The 19,977-nt window shown below is 44.6% G+C and overlaps 1 protein-coding gene across 1 annotated transcript in view; it reads right to left on the bottom strand.

Annotated features, from left to right (window-relative positions):
• LOC143296354 (cathepsin L-like) overlaps positions 1–19,977 on the bottom strand; it is a 64,702-nt gene that overhangs the window by 33,032 nt on the left and 11,693 nt on the right. The window contains 4 exon segments of the mRNA XM_076608232.1: positions 5,989–6,140; positions 6,892–7,008; positions 13,141–13,258; positions 14,263–14,337. Coding sequence (XP_076464347.1) covers positions 5,989–6,140; positions 6,892–7,008; positions 13,141–13,258; positions 14,263–14,337 — 462 coding nt within the window.

Genomic DNA, 19,977 nt, shown 5'->3' with positions numbered 1-19,977 from the left:
TTGGCACACACACACACATACCCCGTCATCATCCACTATGGGCACACACACACCCCCCATCATCATCCACTGTTGGCACACACACCCCGTCATCATCCACTGTTGGCACACACACCCCATCATCATCCACTGTTGGCACACACACACCGTGTCATCCACTGTTGGCACACACACTCCCCATCATCCACTGTTGGCACACACACACACACACACAAACACAAACCGTCATCATCCACTGTTGGCACACACACACCCGTCATCCACTGTTGGCGCACACACACACACACACACACACACACACACACACACACGTCATCCATTGTTGGTACACACACACACACACACACACACACGTCATCCATTGTTGGTACACACACACACACACACACACAATCTGTCATCCACTGTTGGGACACACACCCCGTCATCATCCACTGTTGGCACACACACCCCATCATCATCCACTGTCAGCACACACACACCCCATCATCATCCACTGTTAGCACACACACCCTGTCATCATCCACAGTTGGCACACACACACCCCGTCATCATCCACTGTTAGCACACACACCCCATCATCCACTGTTGGCACACACACCATCCCCATCATCCACTGTCAGCACACACACACCCCATCATCATCCAGTCGGCACACACACCCCATCATCATCATCCATTGTCGGCACACACACCCCCACCATCATCCACTGTCGGCACACACACCCCATCATCATCCACTGTCGGCACACACACCCCATCATCCACTGTTGGCACACACAGCCCATCATCCACTGTCGGCACACACAGCCCATCATCATCCACTGTCGGCACACACACCCCATCATCATCCACCGTCGGCACACACACCCCATCATCATCCACTGTCGGCACACACACACATCATCATCCACTGTTGGCACCCCCCCCCATCATCATCCACTGTCAGCAAACACACACCGTCATGCACTGTCGGCACACACACACATCATCATCCACTGTTGGCACACACACCCCATCACCATCCACTGTTGGCACACACACCCCATCATCATCCACTGTTGGCACACACACCCTGTCATCATCCACTGTCGGCACACACACCCCATCACCATCCACTGTTGGCACACACACCCCGTCATCATCCACTGTTGGCACACACACCCCATCATCCACTGTTGGCACACACACCCCGTCATCATCCACTGTTGGCACACACACCCCATCATCATCCACTGTTGGCACACACCCCATCATCATCCACTGTTGGCACACACACACATCATCATCCACTGTTGGCACACACACACACCTCATCATCCACTGTTGGCACACCCCCCCCATCATCATCCACTATTGGCACACACACCCCATCATCATCCACTGTTGGCACACACCCCATCATCATCTACTGTTGGCACACACACCCCATCATCATCCACTGTCGGCACACACACCCCGTCATCATCCACTGTTGGCACACACACACATCATCCACTGTTGGCACACACACACCTCATCATCCACTGTTGGCACACACCCCATCATCATCCACTGTTGGCACACACCCCATCATCATCCACTGTTGGCACACACACACCTCATCATCCACTGTTGGCACACACACCTCACCTGTTGGCATACCCTGTCTGGGTCATTATACACGTGGTAAGAAGACCTGTCTGTCTGGGTCATTGTACATGTGGTAAGAAGACCTGTCTGTCTGGGTAATTGTACATGTGGTAAGAAGACCTGTCTGTCTGGGTCATTGTACATGTGGTAAGAAGACCTGTCTGTCTGGTCTTGTACATGTGGTAAGAAGACCTGTCTGTCTGGGTAATTGTACATGTGGTAAGAAGACCTGTCTGTCTGGGTCATTGTACATGTGGTAAGAAGACCTGTCTGTCTGGGTCATTGTACATGTGGTAAAAAGACCTGTCTGTCTGGGTCAAGACCTGTCTGTCTGGGTCACTGTACACATGGTAAGAAGACCTGTGTCTGGGTCATTGTACATGTGGTAAGAAGACCTGTGTCTGGGTCAAGACCTGTCTGTCTGGGTCGCTGTACACATGGTAAGAAGACCTGTGTCTGGGTCAAGACCTGTCTGTCTGGGTCACTGTACACATGGTAAGAAGACCTGTCTGTCTGGGTCAAGACCTGTCTGTCTGGGTCACTGTACACATGGTAAGAAGACCTGTCTGTCTGGGTCAAGACCTGTCTGTCTGGGTCACTGTACACATGGTAAGAAGACCTGTCTGTCTGGGTCAAGACCTGTCTGTCTGGGTCAAGACCTGTCTGTCTGGGTCACTGTACACATGGTAAGAAGACCTGTCTGTCTGGGTCAAGACCTGTCTGTCTGGGTCAAGACCTGTCTGTCTGGGTCACTGTACACATGGTAAGAAGACCTGTCTGTCTGGGTCAAGACCTGTCTGTCTGGGTCACTGTACATGTGGTAAGAAGACCTGTCTGTCTGGGTCACTGTACATGTGGTAAGAAGACCTGTCTGTCTGGGTCCCTGTGGTGGTGGTGTGTGTCCATCGAGATCGATGATGACCATTGTTGTCATCCAGCTGGGGGATGGGGGGAGGGTGGTAGTGGTTGGGGGGGGCGGGGGGGGAATGCTCATGAGTCTATCTGTGAATGTGCAGATGGCTGAATAGTCCAATTTGTGCACGAAATGTTCGCTGACAGTTGGGGCAGACACAGACAGGCATATCATTGTCAGGGAGCTTGTTTGCCCGTGACTTTCTGGCCTGCCTCTTCTGAACAGCTGCAGCAGTCTTGCTGGCCTCGCACAACTTGGCGCCTTTGTGCACAGCAGCGCGCCATTTGTCACGGTCCACTGCAGATTCCTCCCAGGAGTCAGGGTTGATATCAAATGCTTTCAGAGAGACTTTCAGAGTATCTCTGAAGTGCTTCTTCTGACCTCCGTGTGATCTCTTCCCTTTTTGCAGCTCGCCATAGAAGAGCCTTTTGGGCAGCCGATGGTCTGGCATGCGCGCCACGTGTCCAGCCCAGCGAAGCTGGGACTGCATCAGGATGGTGAAGATGCTGGGAAGGGTGGCTTTAGTGAGCACCTCTGTGTCAGGGGTCCTGTCTTGCCACTTGATGTTCAGTAGCTTCCTGAGGCATGTTGTGTGGAAGTGGTTCAGCTTCTTGGCATGTCGTTGGTACACTGTCCAAGTTTCGCAGGCGTACAGTAGTGTGGGGAGAACTACTGCTCTGTAGACCTTTAGCTTGGTCTCAAGACTAATGCCTCTTCTGTTCCAGACATTTGCATTGAGTCTACCAAAAGTTGCGCTTGCTCTTGCAATCCTGACGTTCACTTTATTGTCGATGGTCGCATTTCGTGACAGTGTGCTGCCAAGGTATGTGAACCGCTCCACCGCACTGAGTCTCTGACAGTTGACTGTGATGTTGGGCTCAACGTAGGGTTTCCCTGGGGCTGGCTGATGGAGAACTTCAGTTTTCCTCGTGCTGATGGTAGGGCCGAAGTTCCTGCTGGCAGTGGCAAACTTGTCGACGGTGAGTTGCATGTCAGCTTCAGATCCAGCGTTGAGGGCACAATCATCACCAAACAAAAAGTCTCTGATGATGTCTGTCATGACCTTCGTTTTTGCTTAAAGCCTTCTGAGGTTAAACAACTTGCCATCTGTTCGGTACTTTAGGCCGATTCCAACATCGCAATCTCTGAAGGCATCAGTAAGCATTGCAGAGAACATGAGGCTGAACAGCGTTGGAGCCAGGACACAGCCTTGCTTGACACCATTTGTGACAGCAAAAGGAGCAGATGTTTCGCCTTTGTCCTGGACTCGAGCCTGCATGCCTTCATGGAACTGGTTGACCAAGGAAATAAATTTCTGAGGGCATCCGTACTTGGCTATGATCTTCCACAGTCCCTCTCTACTCACGGTGTCAAAGGCCTTAGTGAGGTCGACATAGGTGGAGAACAGATCAGCATTTTGCTCCTGACATTTCTCTTGCAGCTGTCTTGCAGCAAACACCATGTCGGTGGTTCCGCGTTCTTTCCGGAATCCACATTGGCTCTCAAACAAATGACCTTGGTCAAGGTGTGCTGTGAGGCGGTTTAGTAGGATCCTGGCAAGTATCTTGCCTGCGATGAAGAGCAAGGAAATGCCCCGATGGTTATCACAGGCTTGCCAGTTCCCCTTTCGCTTGTACAAGTGAACGATAGATGCATCTTTGAAATCCTGGGGGATCGTCTCTTCTTTCCACATGAGTGAGTACAGCTGATGGAGCTTCTCAGTCAGCACAGTGCCTCCATCCTTGTAGACCTCTGCTGGTATGGAGTCTGAGCCAGGTGCTTTGCCACTGGATAGCAGACAGATTGCTTTCTGGGTCTCAAGAGGTGTTGGCGGATCGTCCAGTGCTTCGTTGATGGGGACTTGTGGGAGACGGTCTATGGCTTCATCATTTATGGAGGAAGGGCGATTTAAGACACTGTTGAAGTGCTCAGCCCAGCGTTCGAGAATTTTCTCCTTCTCGGTGATCAAGGTATTCCCATCTGCACTGAGGAGGGGGGATGATCCTGAGGATGTGGGGCCGTAGACTTCTTTTAAGGCATCATAGAACCTCTTCATATCATGCCTGGTAAGAAGAAGACCTGTCTGGGTCACTGTACATGTGGTAAGAAGACCTGTCTGTCTGGGTCACTGTAAACATGGGAAGAAGACCTGTCTGGGTCACTGTACATGTGGTAAGAAGACCTCTCTGTCTGGGTCACTGTACATGTGATAAGAAGACCTGTCTGTCTGGGTCATTATACATGTGGTAAGAAGACCTGTCTGTGTCACTGTACATGTGGTAAGAAGACCTCTCTGTCTGGGTCACTGTACATGTGATAAGAAGACCTGTCTGTCTGGGTCATTATACATGTGGTAAGAAGACCTGTCTGTGTCACTGTACATGTGGTAAGAAGACCTGTCTGTGTCACTGTACATGTGGTAAGAAGACCTCTCTGTCTGGGTCATTATACATGTGGTAAGAAGACCTGTCTGTGTCACTGTACATGTGGTAAGAAGACCTGTCTGTGTCACTGTACATGTGGTAAGAAGACCTCTCTGTCTGGGTCACTGTACATGTGATAAGAAGACCTCTCTGTCTGGGTCACTGTACACATGGTAAGAAGATCTGTCTGGGTTACTGTGCATGCGGAAAGAAGACCTGTCTGTCTGGGTCACTGTACACAGGGTAAGGAGACCTGTCTGTCTGGGTCACTTTACACGTGGAAAGAAGACCTGTCTGGGTCACTTTACATGTGGTAAGAAGACCTGTCTGGGTCACTTTACACGTGGAAAGAAGACCTGTCTGGGTCACTTTACATGTGGTAAGAAGACCTGTCTGGGTCACTGTACACATGGAAAGAAGACCTGTCTAGGTCACTTTACACGTAGTGAGAAGACCTGTCTGGGTCATTGTACACGTGGTAAGAAGACCTGTCTGTCTGGGTCACTGTACACATGGAAAGAAGACCTGTCTGGGTCATTGTACATGTGGTAAGGGTCACTGTACATGTGGTAAGGGTCACTGTACATGTGGTAAGACCTGTCTGGGTCACTGTACATGTGGTAAGGGTCACTGTACATGTGGTAAGACCTGTCTGGGTCACTGTACATGTGATTAGAAGACCTGTCTGGGTCACTGTACATGTGATTAGAAGACCTGTCTGGGTCACTGTACATGTGGTAAGACCTGTCTGGGTCGCTGTACATGTGGTAAGAAGATCTGTCTGGGTCACTGTACATGTGGTAAGAAGACCTGTCTGGGTCACTGTACATGTGATTAGAAGACCTGTCTGGGTCACTGTACATGTGGTAAGAAGACCTGTCTGGGTCACTGTACATGTGGTAAGAAGACCTGTCTGGGTCACTGTACATGTGGTAAGAAGACCTGTCTGGGTCACTGTACATGTGGTAAGAAGACCTGTCTGGGTCACTGTACATGTGGTAAGAAGAAAGCTTCCCTCACCTGGTTCTTGACAGGGGTGACTGCCCCGTGCTTGCGCCAGTCAAAGCGGTCAGGGACGTCATCACCTTTGACGTGTGCAGCGGGGGTCATCCAGGGTCGAGGGGTCATCAGGTCCCACTTGGGGGTCAGGTACAGCTTGCGGAACTCATCCTCTGCAAGTCATGTGACAAGCAGAGCACAGGGGTGAGAGGCCGGCCTTTGCATACGTAAATTGTTTCCAGCTGGATTAGTAAAGATCTATTGTATTGTACTGTATTGTAGTGTTTTGAGTTGTATTGTATTGCATTGTAGGGTTTTGTATTGTATTGTATTGCATTGTAGTGTCTTGTATTGTACTGTAATTAGTATTGTATTTGTATTGTATTTGTACTGCACTGAAGCGTTTTGTATTGTGTTGTGTTGAACTGTATTGCGTTAGTACTATAGGGTATTGTATTGTGTCGTCTTGTACTGCATTATTTTGTGCCCTGTCCTGTCCTGTCGTGTTATGTCATGTCATGTCATGTCATGTCTTGTCAAGTAATATTGTATTGTGTTGTATTACAATCCACTGCATTGTACCGTATCATTACATCATCATATTGTATTGTATCGGATAGCATGGCATGGCATGGCATGGCATAGCATGGCATAGTATAGTATAGTGTAATGTAGTATAGTAGAGTATTTAATTGAACTGAATTGAATTGAATTGAATTGGATTGTACTGCATCATATTGTACTGTATGGTATTGTATAGTGTAGTATTACATTGTTTTGTAGTGTGTTGTGTTGTGTTGTGTTGCGTTGTGTTGTGTTGCATTGCGTTGCATTGCATTGTATTGTATTGTATTGTATTGTATTGTATTGTATTTCCAGCAGCAAGCAGCCAGCACAAAACCACGGCTGCAGTCAGGAGTGTACCCGAGATGTCAGCAAACTTGTTGACCCCGTAGACAGCAGAGCCCGTCTCTGTCTTCTGCAGGGTCTTGATCCTCTTCATGTTGGAGCAGAACGTGCTGAACCGGTACGCTTCCTCCTCTGCAAACACACAACAGAAACTCAAATGCTCTTAAGTTCTCACAATTGTTCATGACAAAGAATAAGTCAACTTTTGTTGAAATTGTCAAAAATCACAAAAATTATGATGCAACATTTTTTCAAACCATTACTATGCTATTCAGCTAGATTTCTAAACTCTTTGGGTTAGTTATTGTTAGTGCGAGTTGTGTTACTTGAAGTTAGATACTTTTGTGTTCAGATAATACTCTAAATGAAGCATTATTTCATTCACTTAACTCAATAATGTCTGGTCGGCTGCCGATTTCCAATGCTATTCCGTTCAATTGAAATCGTGTCGGACACATTGTTACAACAGATTTTGATCTTTTTTTAACGTTACCGATCTTACTTTAAGGGTGATAACTCACAATTTCCAGATAACTCAGACACTTTCCTTGCGAGTTCCTTCCCTTAGACAGTTGTTTGTTCGTTCTGTAGTAGTTTTCTTTGTTTGTGAACCGTACAACCCAAAATCACATCATATGGCTTTCAACATGGCGGCACCAAGGCGAAACTGATTCGTGCGGAACATAAGAATGGCTCAAGCTCTCGAATTGATTCACGAAACAGGGTCTGATGATGAAGATGCTGTTGTTGGATTGTTTGACAATGCAGGTGATGAAATTTCAGACTCTGATTTTGACTATATTCCTGACGAAAACGATGACGAAGTGGCGGACACTGACGATGACGAAGGCGGAATGACCGGTCAGCAAAACTCGACACCAACACGTGCGCCTGTTGCAGCGGCTGATTCTCCAACTAATGGAGAAGATCACGAGGAGATGGAAATAGATCAGGACAATCTGTTTGATGATCATATAGATCCAGATTACACGTATGACTGGAGTAGAAATTTGGCCAATTTTCCACTCAACCCACCCTTCGGTTTGACACCAGGATTTCAGGGCCCCCTCAAATTGCCGCCTTGGGAGGACTGCAAACCAACTGATTTTTACAGTGTCTTCATTGATAAAAGTATCCTGAAACACATGAAAACAGAGACAAACCGTTACGCTGCAAAAAACATCCAGCAGCTACAGCAAAGAGAAGAACTTTCCCCACGGTCACAATTCAACACCTGGAAGCCTGTGACACTGGATGAAATTAGAAAATTTCTGGCTATCCTCATCCACATGGAGAAAATTTCTGGCTATCCTCATCCACATGGAGATAGTAAAGAAACCAAGGATAGTGGACTACTGGTGTACTAATCCAGTTATGAAGACTGGATTTGCCTCCAAGCTGTTGAAACGTGACAGGTTCAGAGCTATCCTGTCGTTCTTCCACCTGAACGACAACTCGACATTCCTGGAGCGAAACCATCCTGACCATGATCCACTCCACAAGCTGAGACCATTGATTGACCACCTTGTGCATCTAAGTTATTTTCCTTTTTGTGTGTTTGTTTTGAATGTGTGTGTGTGTGTGTGTGTGTGTGTGTGTGTGTGTGTGTGTGTGTGTGTGTGTGTGTGCATGCCTCTGTGTGTGTGTGTGTGTGTGTGTGTGTGTGTGTTATATTATTTATTCTTCCCCACTTGTTAAATATTATCAGATCAAATGATAGCAAATGTTAGTAGATAGTGGTAGTATTAGCTGAAGTAGTAGTGATGGTTTGCTGTATCATACATATTGTGATTGTCCACAATAGTAAAAACTGTTTCCATGTTTCAGCTCTTCAAGACTGTACATCCTGAAGCAGAATATTTGCATCGACGAGGCCCTTTGCCCCTGGAGAGGCCGGTCATCTTTCTGGGTCTACATGAAGGCCAAGCCGGTAAAGTGGGGCATCAAGCTGTATGAGCTGTGTGAGAGCTCCTCGGGGTATGTGTGGACCCTTGAGGTGTACTGCCACAAGCCGGGTCTGAGCAACCGCCCCCATGATGTTGTCTTCAGGCTCCTGGACCAACTGCAAGACTGCGGCTATGTCCTTTATGTGGACAACTACTACTGCTCACCCACCTTGGCCCACAGTCTCACTGCTGTCAACACTGGATGTGTAGACACTGTGCGGGCTAACCGGGTGGGCATGCCAAAGGATTTGGTGACCGGAGCCTTCGTCCGCGGCCAGATGGACTACAGGAGACTGAACCAGGTGATGGTCATTAGGTGGAAGGACAAGAGGGATGTGCATATGATAACAACTCAGCACATCCCTGAATTGACCACAGTGAGATCACGGTCAGAACACAAAAGAAAACCCACGGCTGTTGTTGACTACATTGGCAATATGGCTGGTGTTGACCTCAGTGACCAGATGATTTCATACATGCCAATGCACCAGAAGACCATCAAATGGTGGAAGAAGCTGGCCTTCCACCTTTTGACCCTCACAATGATCCAGTCTCACTGCCTGTACAACAAGCTGCAGAGGAGTCTGGGGAAAAAGAACGCTGACACTGGAGCAATTTGCCATTTCTGTATGCTACGACCTCGCCAGTCTTCCAGTTGAGGATGATGAGGAGCGGAATCGTGCTGCTGCCCCGGTCAACGAGGAAGTCAACCGCCTCGACTGCAAGCACCAACACTTTATGGAAAACACAGGCTACAGGCACTGTGTTGTGTGTTATGCCATGGACAAGGCCAGATGAGCCACCATAGAGCACCTGTAGAACAGGCTACAGGCACTGTGTTGTGTGTTATGCCATGGACATGGCCAGAGGAGCCACCAGACAGCACCTGAAGAACAGGCTACAGGCACTGTGTTGTGTGTTATGCCATGGACATGGCCAGAGGAGCCACCAGACAGCACCTGAAGAACAGGCTACAGGCACTGTGTTGTGTGCTATGCCATGGACAAGGCAAAAGGAGCCACCAGACAGCACCTGAAGAACAGGGTGCAGGCACTGTGTTGTGTGCTATGCCATGGACATGGCCAGAGGAGCCACCAGACAGCACCTGTAGAACAGGCTACAGGCACTGTGTTGTGTGCTATGCCATGGACATGGCCAGAGGAGCCACCAGACAGCACCTGAAGAACAGGGTGCAGGCACTGTGTTGTGTGCTATGCCATGGACAAGGCCAGAGGAGCCACCATAGAGCACCTGAAGAACAGGGTGCAGCACACCAAGTTTCAATGTCAACAGTGCCAGAAAGCCCTATGTGCTGTGCCCTGTTTAGAAATCTACCACACCAAACAAGACTTCAGCAAGTAACAGTGTCACTGAAGTGTCTACAGTGTGTGCATTGTGTAAAAAAAAAGTGTATGCGTGGTGTTTTTTCCTATGAGTGTACAGTCCTGCAAATGTTTTTCAGTGTGTTTTTTCAAGACTGCAAGCAGCAATCAGTTTTTTGCTATTTTTTTTCCAATATATTCCCATCAAATCTCTTTTTTTATGCAGCATGCATAAATAGTATCATAAGCACATCAAACCAAGAGTACAGGAGTGTGACTGAACCAGTGTAGGAGGATTCAGAGCATGAAGAAGTGGATTACCTGTGTTCCCAAAAATTTTTGTTTTCCTGCCAATGTGTATCATATTGGATGATACTGAGGTGATGCACCAGCCAGCTCAAGGAAAGCCTTACGTTGAACCAAGCATCTTCATCAACGGGCAACGACTGAACGCAGTGGACAAGTTCACATACCTGGGCAGTACACTCTCTCGCACAGTTGTTATTGACGACGAGGTGAATGCCAGACTCGCCAAAGCCAGCGCTGCCTTTGGCAGACTTCATAAGAACGTTTGGAACAGGAGAGGCATCACCCTGGAGACGAAGCTCAAAGTATACAAGGCCATAGTTCCCACCACACTGCTCTATGGATGTGAATCATGGACGGTCTACAAACGCCACGCCAAAAAGCTGAACCACTTCCACACCACCAGCCTCAGAAAACTTCTCGGCATAAAGTGGCAAGAGAAGATCCCTGACACAGAGGTGCTCACTCGTGCAAACTTGCCCAGCATCTACACCATCTTGATGCAGGCCCAGCTGTGCTGGGCAGGCCATGTAGTTCACATGCCAGACCACCGGCTCCCCAAGAAACTGAAGAGTGACAAGGGAGACAACAAGGAGAGAAGGCCAGTGACTGAAGAGTGACAAGGGAGACAACAAGGAGAGAAGGCCGGTGACTGAAGAGTGACAAGGGAGACAACAAACAGAGAAGGCCGGTGACTGAAGAGTGACAAGGGAGACAACAAGGAGAGAAGGCCGGTGACTGAAGAGTGACAAGGGAGACAACAAACAGAGAAGGCCGGTGACTGAAGAGTGACAAGGGAGACAACAAGCAGAGAAGGCTGGTGACTGAAGAGAGACAAGGGAGACAACAAGTAGAGAAGGCCGGTGACTGAAGAGTGACAAGGGAGACAACAAGTAGAGAAGGCCGGTGACTGAAGAGAGACAATGGAGACAACAAACAGAGAAGACAAGTGACTGAAGAGAGACAAGGGAGACAACAAGCAGAGAAGGCCGGTGACTGAAGAGAGACAAGGGAAACAACAAGTAGAGAAGGCCGGTGACTGAAGAGAGACAAGGGAGACAACAAACAGAGAAGGCCGGTGACTGAAGAGTGACAAGGGAGACAACAAGCAGAGAAGGCTGGTGACTGAAGAGAGACAAGGGAGACAACAAGTAGAGAAGGCCGGTGACTGAAGAGTGACAAGGGAGACAACAAGTAGAGAAGGCCGGTGACTGAAGAGAGACAATGGAGACAACAAACAGAGAAGACAAGTGACTGAAGAGAGACAAGGGAGACAACAAGCAGAGAAGGCCGGTGACTGAAGAGAGACAAGGGAAACAACAAGTAGAGAAGGCCGGTGACTGAAGAAAGACAATGGAGACAACAAACAGAGAAGACAAGTGACTGAAGAGAGACAAGGGAGACAACAAGTAGAGAAGACAAGTGACTGAAGAGAGACAAGGGAGACAACAAACAGAGAAGACAAGTGACTGAAGAGAGACAAGGGAGACAACAAGCAGAGAAGGCCGGTGACTGATGAGAGACAAGGGAAACAACAAGTAGAGAAGGCCAGTGACTGAAGAGAGACAAGGGAGACAACAAGTAGAGAAGGCCGGTGACTGAAGAGAGACAAGGGAGACAACAAACAGAGAAGACTGGTGACTGAAGAGTGACAAGGGAGACAAGAAACAGAGAAGGCCGGTGACTGAAGACAAGGGAGACAAGAAACAGAGAAGACTGGTGACTGAAGACAAGGGAGACAACAAACAGAGAAGACTGGTGACTGAAGACAAGGGAGACAACAAACAGAGAAGACTGGTGACTGAAGAGAGACAACAAGCAGAGAAGACTGATGACTGAAGAGAGACAAGGGAGACAACAAGCAGAGAAGACTGATGACTGAAGAGAGATAAGAGAGACAAGCAGAGAAGACTGATGACTGAAGAGAGATAAGGGAGACAAATAGAGAAGACTGATGACTGAAGAGAGATAAGGGAGACAAATAGAGAAGACTGATGACTGAAGAGAGATAAGGGAGACAAGCAGAGAAGACTGATGACTGAAGAGAGATAAGGGAGACAAGCAGAGAAGACTGATGACTGAAGAGAGATAAGGGAGACAAATAGAGAAGACTGATGACTGAAGAGAGATAAGGGAGACAAGCAGAGAAGACTGATGACTGAAGAGAGATAAGGGAGACAAGCAGAGAAGACTGATGACTGAAGAGATAAGGGAGACAAGCAGAGAAGACTGATGTCTGAAGAGAGATAAGGGAGACAAGCAGAGAAGACTGATGACTGAAGAGAGATAAGGGAGACAAATAGAGAAGACTGATGACTGAAGAGAGATAAGGGAGACAAATAGAGAAGACTGATGACTGAAGAGAGATAAGGGAGACAAGCAGAGAAGACTGATGACTGAAGAGAGATAAGGGAGACAAGCAGAGAAGACTGATGTCTGAAGAGAGATAAGGGAGACAAGCAGAGAAGACTGATGACTGAAGAGAGATAAGGGAGACAAGCAGAGAAGACTGATGACTGAAGAGAGACAAGGGAGACAAATAGAGAAGACTTATGACTGAAGAGAGACAAGCAAAGGCCAATGACTGAGGAGAGACAAGGGAGACAACAATTAGAGTGGTGACTGAGAGAGACAAGGGAGACAACAAGCAGAGAGAAGACAGATCACAGGGTGACGAGAGCACTGCTTACTGGCACTGCTGTACAGTTTGCCGAAGTCATCCTTGAACTTGCGGAAGGCCTTGAGGTGAACGTGACAGTTGTCATGTCCGTCTCCCCCCAGCAGGTGGCTCTGAGGGTGGGGCTGCATCTGGTATGCACATCATTATCTTCTGTACACACCTCGTTATCTTTTGTACACACCTCGTTATCTTCTGGAGGTGTTATCTTCTGTATACACCTTATTCTCTTCTGTACACACCTCGTTATCTTCTGTTCACACATCATTACCTTATGACACACACCTCGTTATCTTCTGTGCACACATCAGTAATCTTCTGTACACACATCATCTTCTGAACACACATCATTATCTTCTGTACACACATCATTATTTTCTGAACATAGCTCGTCCTTTCTACACATATCGTTATCTTCTGCTCACACCTCATTATCTTCTGTACACACATAATTATCTTCTGTACATACCTTGCTATCTTCACTATACACCTCGTTCTCTTCTGTACACACATCATTATCTTCTGTACACACATCGGTATCTTCTGTACACACCTCGTCATCTTCTGAATATAACTCGTCTTCTCTACTCATATTTTTATCTTCTGCACACACATCATTATCTTCTGTACACCCCTCGTTATCTTCTGTACACACCTCATTATCTTCTGTACGCACCTTGTTACCTTCTGCACACACATCAGTATCTTCTGTGCTGTATTGTTACTGCGTGCACTGAGTGTGTTTTAATGTGACTGGTTAATCATGATCTTCAGCACTGTAGTAACTAGCTATGTGCACTGTGTGTGTTTGGGTTTGTTGGCTCTATTGGTTAATCATGATCTTCAGCACTGTAGTAACTAGCTATGTGCACTGTGTGTGTTTGGGTTTGTTGGCTCTATTGGTTAATCATGATCTTCAACACTGTAGTAACTAGCTATGTGCAATGAGTGTGTTTGGGTTTGTTGGCTCTACCCGGGTAGACATCCTGTTGTGCCAGTGACTTTGTAAAGCGCTTAGAGCTTGGTTTCTGACTGAGGATAGGCGCTATATCATCATCTACTTCATGATCATCATCAAAGTAAACAATTATGTTCAGTATTGTAAAGTGACAAAGTGACAGACGGCTTGGCTCACCTTGCCGCACTGCTGACTCTCCAGGGAGTATTCCCCGTTCAACTTCCACCACACTGCCACACGGCACTGCTGCATCTGACACACACAGTAAAACAGCAAGTCATTGTGTTGTGTTGTGTCATGTCATGTCATGTCGTGTTGTAAGGTACTATATGCAGGGCTTCCGTTAACACACATATGTGCATCCCTGACTCTCTAAAATGAAAGAGGACGCACTACAGTTTCGGCTTGGGAGTCTGCGGGACGCACTATAAAATCAGCGTCAATCAAAATGTGAACGAGCCCAGTCAAACAACAGCGTTTGCTTCTTCTAGTTTCACTAGTTTTCGGTCATCTCATCTTCGCGAAATTGGCGACTGCTGCAAAGTTCTTGACTTTAATCTTATCTCCCTTCACAGAAAAGTGTTGCCCATTTCCAGTACGCTCGCAACAAAGCTTGAAAAGTATTTTGTGATACAGTTTGAAATAGAATGCCTCTGCTATCATGACTTGACACTTCAAAATGCAAACAAGACAAAAAATTCTGATTCTGAATCCGGTGACGTTGATCAGGCAGCTTCAAAAGGGGATGGATCTCCGAAAAAGAAGAGCTGCACTTACCAATGTTCATGGGAGTAAGAATTCAAATGGCTGCAGTATGACGAAGACACGCATGTAATCAAGTGCAGAACTTGTGCGAAATTCACAACCAGGTCATCGTGCAACTCCCGGGAAATAAATGTGCTTGATTTAGGATCGAAAAACTTTCAAAAATCGTCCTTGTACGGCTTTTCGTTTTCAGTGTTTCACTCCTCTCCAGCTTTCTCTCTCACTCACTGTATGCATGTTCATCTGTCTGTCTGTGTGAAGGAGGAGGGGGAGAGGTGCAAGGGGGGGTGGTGGTGGTGGGGGGGGGTGTTGGGGGGGTGGAGAGGGTGTGTCTGTATGTGCATGTGTATATATATAACTCTCTCTCTTGTGTGTGCGCATGTGTATCTCTCTATCTTTCTGTGTGTGTGTGCATGTGTATATATGTCTCTCTTTCTCTGAGTTCAAAGAGTGTGAATGTGTGCGAGTGTGCCAATCTCTTTCACTCATTCAGTGTGTGTTTGTGTGTGTGGACTGATTGAAAGTCAGTGTATGGTGTGTTTGAGTGAAATAAAGGTTTCTTGACCTGCGACTGATCGGACTCCCTAGAACCACATGAGGACTCCCTAGAACCACATGAGGACTCCCTAGAATGCCCGAGTGGGAGTCCTGTGGACTCTCTAAGCAAACCAACTGTAGGAAGCCCTGATATGGTAGTGCATTGTGAATTGTGTTGTGTTGTGTTGCATTATCTTGCGTTGTGTTATGCTGCTTTGCATTGCATTACATTGCATTGTAATGTACTGTACTGCATTACATTTTTTGTCACAACATATTTCTCTGTGTGAAAATTAGGTTGCTCTCGACGGTGCAGCATCACCCATATTTTTGCTTTTTTCTGTCTGCCAGTGTATTTGTTTCACCAAGTGAATGTTCTACAGAATTTTACCAAGGAGAACCCTTTTCTTGCTGTGTGTTCTTTTATGTGCATACATGCTGCACACAAGACCCTGGTTTATCATCTCATCTGAACAACTTGCATCCAGACCACCACTCAAAGGGCTAGTGGAGGGGAAGAAACTTCTGGGAAGTGTGGGAGTCCATCCTGCGCCATCAAATTTTGTAACCACTGGGCCACCACTCCACTTCATACTGTCACGTGCACCACTGACACATTCACTGTGAAGGAAATAATAATGATGGAAATAACCATGAGAAAAGGATTACGTAATAATGATTACATCTGTCTGTCTCTTTCTCTATATACACAAATATGAAGATGATGTATCAATGATAACAAGAGAGGCAAGGCCTTCAAGACTCACTTGTGATACACTTAAAAAAAATCAAAAAAATCTAATCGTTAAAATGTGTTCTGTATTTGTTATTATAAAGCTTTGCATTTAAAAAAAAAAAAAAAGAAAAACAAAAACAAAAAGTCCTAACCAGATTCGAACCCCGTGTGTTCGGGTGACAAGAAACTGCCTTATCCATTACACTATCGTGGCTCCTTAACTGACGTTCTAAAATTTAACATTTCAACATACTTTTTTAAAGGGCGATAAATCAATTGCAGTATTCACAGTGAGAACGCTGTTTAAATCATATTATTCTGGTGTATATTGGGCCTTCAAAAAATCTTTAAGGGCAATAAAAAATTCTTTTTAATGGCTATTGCTGCAATCACACTGCAACATTTAACCGTTTTCACTAGATCTAGATAGATGTACAAGTTTAGTTACACCCGCCGGGAATGTAGTACGACACGGTCGATTCAATTTCTCTTTTATATTCATTCTAGTTTTATAGTTTTAAAGTTGATATGAAAATTTAGTATTTTGTTAAACTAATAACATGTAGAGCCAAGTACAAGTACTTCTAAATGTCGTAAGAAGTGAAAAGGTCTTCATTTTGAGAAAAGTTAAGACTGGAAATTTTTTCGTTTCTTCAATTCAAGGGTATTGACTCACATGGTTTACAATTTTTAACCGTGAATTCTGACTGATTCTGTGGATATTTTTATGGTAGTTTGGGGCATAATCCAGTAAGTGATGAGGCGTTCACAAATCTTTCTCTAAATAAATATTTAACGGTCTCCTTCTCTAACTTTCCATCACGTTATCGTGTATTGTCCATTGAATATAGGATTGAATGGGCAGGTCAACAACTTGAAACAAAATGGCATCGTTCGCGTTCGCTAAGAATATGAGCACGCGCTTTGAATGTGTATAAATATGTGTATGCAATTGATTTTTGCCCATGACCTTAAGGGCTCAGCCAACAGATCTGTAAAGTCCACTTGTATTTATTTTAGTATTTTCCGAAAAAGACCACTTGGGCGAATGAACATAGTGAAAGCCCTGTACACTGAGAGTAAAACACACAAGCTTTTTATGTACTGAGTATAATTTCAAAATGTAATGTTTAAGATGAGAAAGATCAGTTTAAAGCAAATTAAGTCCCCTAGCATTAATTACAGAGTAATTTCCCTTTTTTACTATCTGCATCAAAATGTTTGCAAAACAAATAAAACTTTCATGCTTAGCAAAAGAAGTTCCTGTTTGAACAAAAAAATGATAATAATGACTGCTCTTGTTGTTGTGTCAGAATATCAGATCAAAGTGCCAAGTTTAGAGAATACAAAAAATATAAATATAACAGTAAATGCAGTCTGCATATAATTTGGCTTCTTTTTTTAATTTTTTTGTGCCCATCCCAGAGGTGCAATATTGTTTTAAACAAGATGACTGGAAAGAACTGAATTTTTCCTATATTTATGCCTAATTTGGTGTCAACTGACAAAGTATTTGCAGAGAAAAGGTCAATGTTAAAGTTTACCACGGACACACAGACACACACACACACACACACAGACAACCGCATAGGATATCTAAATATCAACAGTGTCAGAAACAAGACTGATGATATCGCAACCATATTGCATAACAATGGGGTTAATTTTCATGTTTACTGTGTTGCAGAGTCTAGATTAACTGATCGTATTCCCGATTCTCATATATGCATGCCTAACTATGATATCATCCGACTTGACCCTACTGGTCAAAGATCTACTGGACTTCTTTTATATTGTAATAACTCAGTAATGTTCAAGAGACTAACACACCTTGAAAATCATGGCACGGAATCTATTTGGATAGAAATTAATCTTAAACGTTGTAAACCTATTATGATAGGATTCCTTTATAGAAACCCAGCCGAAACCGTTGACTGGTACGACAAATTTAATTCGATGATGGATGCAGCTATACTTGAGTCTAAAGAAATTATTCTCCTTGGGGACTTTAACATTGATTTGACAGTACCTGGAACAAAATGGAACATCAGTTACGCTCTGTACGGACTAGAACAAATAATCGATCGCCCTACACGTCTCACTGAACACACTGAAACTCTCATTGACCACATTTACGTCAACACAAAATCTAATATAGTGGAAACATGTTCTGTTCAAACTGGCTGTAGTGACCATTCGTCTGTTTGTCTAACTTGGAAAAAGAAAGGTGTCAAAATTCCTAAATCGGGTCATAAAGAAATTTTTTACAGAAGTTTCACCCATTTCGATAAGAATACATTCATCAATGATTTGCTTCATTCTGGTTTAGAATATGTTTATCAAATAAGAAATCCCGACGATGCCATTAACTACTGGGTAAACACATTTAATTTAGTGTATGATCGACATGCTCCATTTATAAGAAAAAGGGTGAAGCATAAAATTAAACCTCCGTGGTTGACAAAGGAAATAGATAATGAAATTGAATTAAGAGATTACTACCACAGATCAAAGAAAGTAGAATTATATAGAAAACAAAGAAATAAAGTGAATTCTATGAAGCGAAAAAGTAGGATTAAATATTTTCAAAATCTAGTGTCTTCTTCTCGGAATTCGAAAGCAGTTTGGAAAGCCATTAATATCTTGACAAACAAGAATTCAATGTCTAATTTCCATAAACCAATAAAAGAGATATCACCAGAAAAGTTAAACTATCATTTTGCTAACATTGCCAACAATATAATTGTAAATGATAAAACAAATGAAAACGAACTAAAACTACTGAAACAATACTGTGACTCGAAAAACATCTCAGCTAACTTTAATATACCACCTGTGACAATAAACGAAGTATTTCATAGCTTAATACGCCTGAAACAATCTGGAACAAGAGACTTAGATGGAATCGATGGTAAAATACTAAAGGCCAGTGCAGCATATATATCAGACACTCTCACCTATGTATATAATTTATGTATTGATAAACAGGTTTTCCCATTAAAATTTAAGCAAGCTAAGGTTATACCACTGTACAAAGCAGGAGACCGAGATAATCCCTCTAACTATAGACCTATTTCTATACTGTCTGTTTTGTCCAAACCACTTGAAAGACATGTGCAATCTCACCTTAATTCCTATCTTAAGAAATATGATTTGATACACGAAAACCAATCAGGTTTTCGGGAAAATCACTCCTGTCACACAGCTCTTATACAAATTATTGAAAGATGCCTTTCAAACATAAACAATAATGTGTTCACAGGTATTCTCTTTGTTGACTTCGCCAAGGCTTTTGACATAATTAACCACTCTCTTCTTGTTAGAAAACTCTCACATTACAATTTGTCAAATGATGCTTTAGATTTTTTTATCTCCTTTCTCAGTGACCGTCATCAGTTGGTTGAAATCAGTTCTAGCAGGTCTGATTTACTGCCTGTAAAATTTGGTGTACCACAAGGATCAGTGCTTGGACCACTTTTATTTTCCATATATATAAATGACTTGCCATTACATATACAATGCACATGCGAAATGTTCGCGGACGACACCTCACTTCAGTCAAATAGTGATAATCCAACTGAACTTGTAAATGAGCTTCAGAACAATATAGATAGTTTGGTCAAATGGACTGAGCTGAACCACATGTCTCTAAATACAGGCAAAACTAAATGTATGTATGTGACGACACGACAGAAGCGACAAAAAATGCATACCTCCTTTACACCTTTATACATCCACGGGAAAACAATTGAAGAAGTTACAACACACAAAGTATTGGGGGTCATAATAGACAATGACCTGTCATGGACTGATCATATTGCTGATCTAGGAAAAAGAATTTCCAAAAGAATATA

This window comes from Babylonia areolata, chromosome 21, assembly GCF_041734735.1.
Source record: "Babylonia areolata isolate BAREFJ2019XMU chromosome 21, ASM4173473v1, whole genome shotgun sequence".
Classification (NCBI taxonomy): Eukaryota; Metazoa; Mollusca; class Gastropoda; order Neogastropoda; family Buccinidae; genus Babylonia; species Babylonia areolata.
The sequence above is the reverse complement of the archived record's forward strand: the minus strand, read 5'-3'. Positions and strand labels throughout refer to the sequence as shown.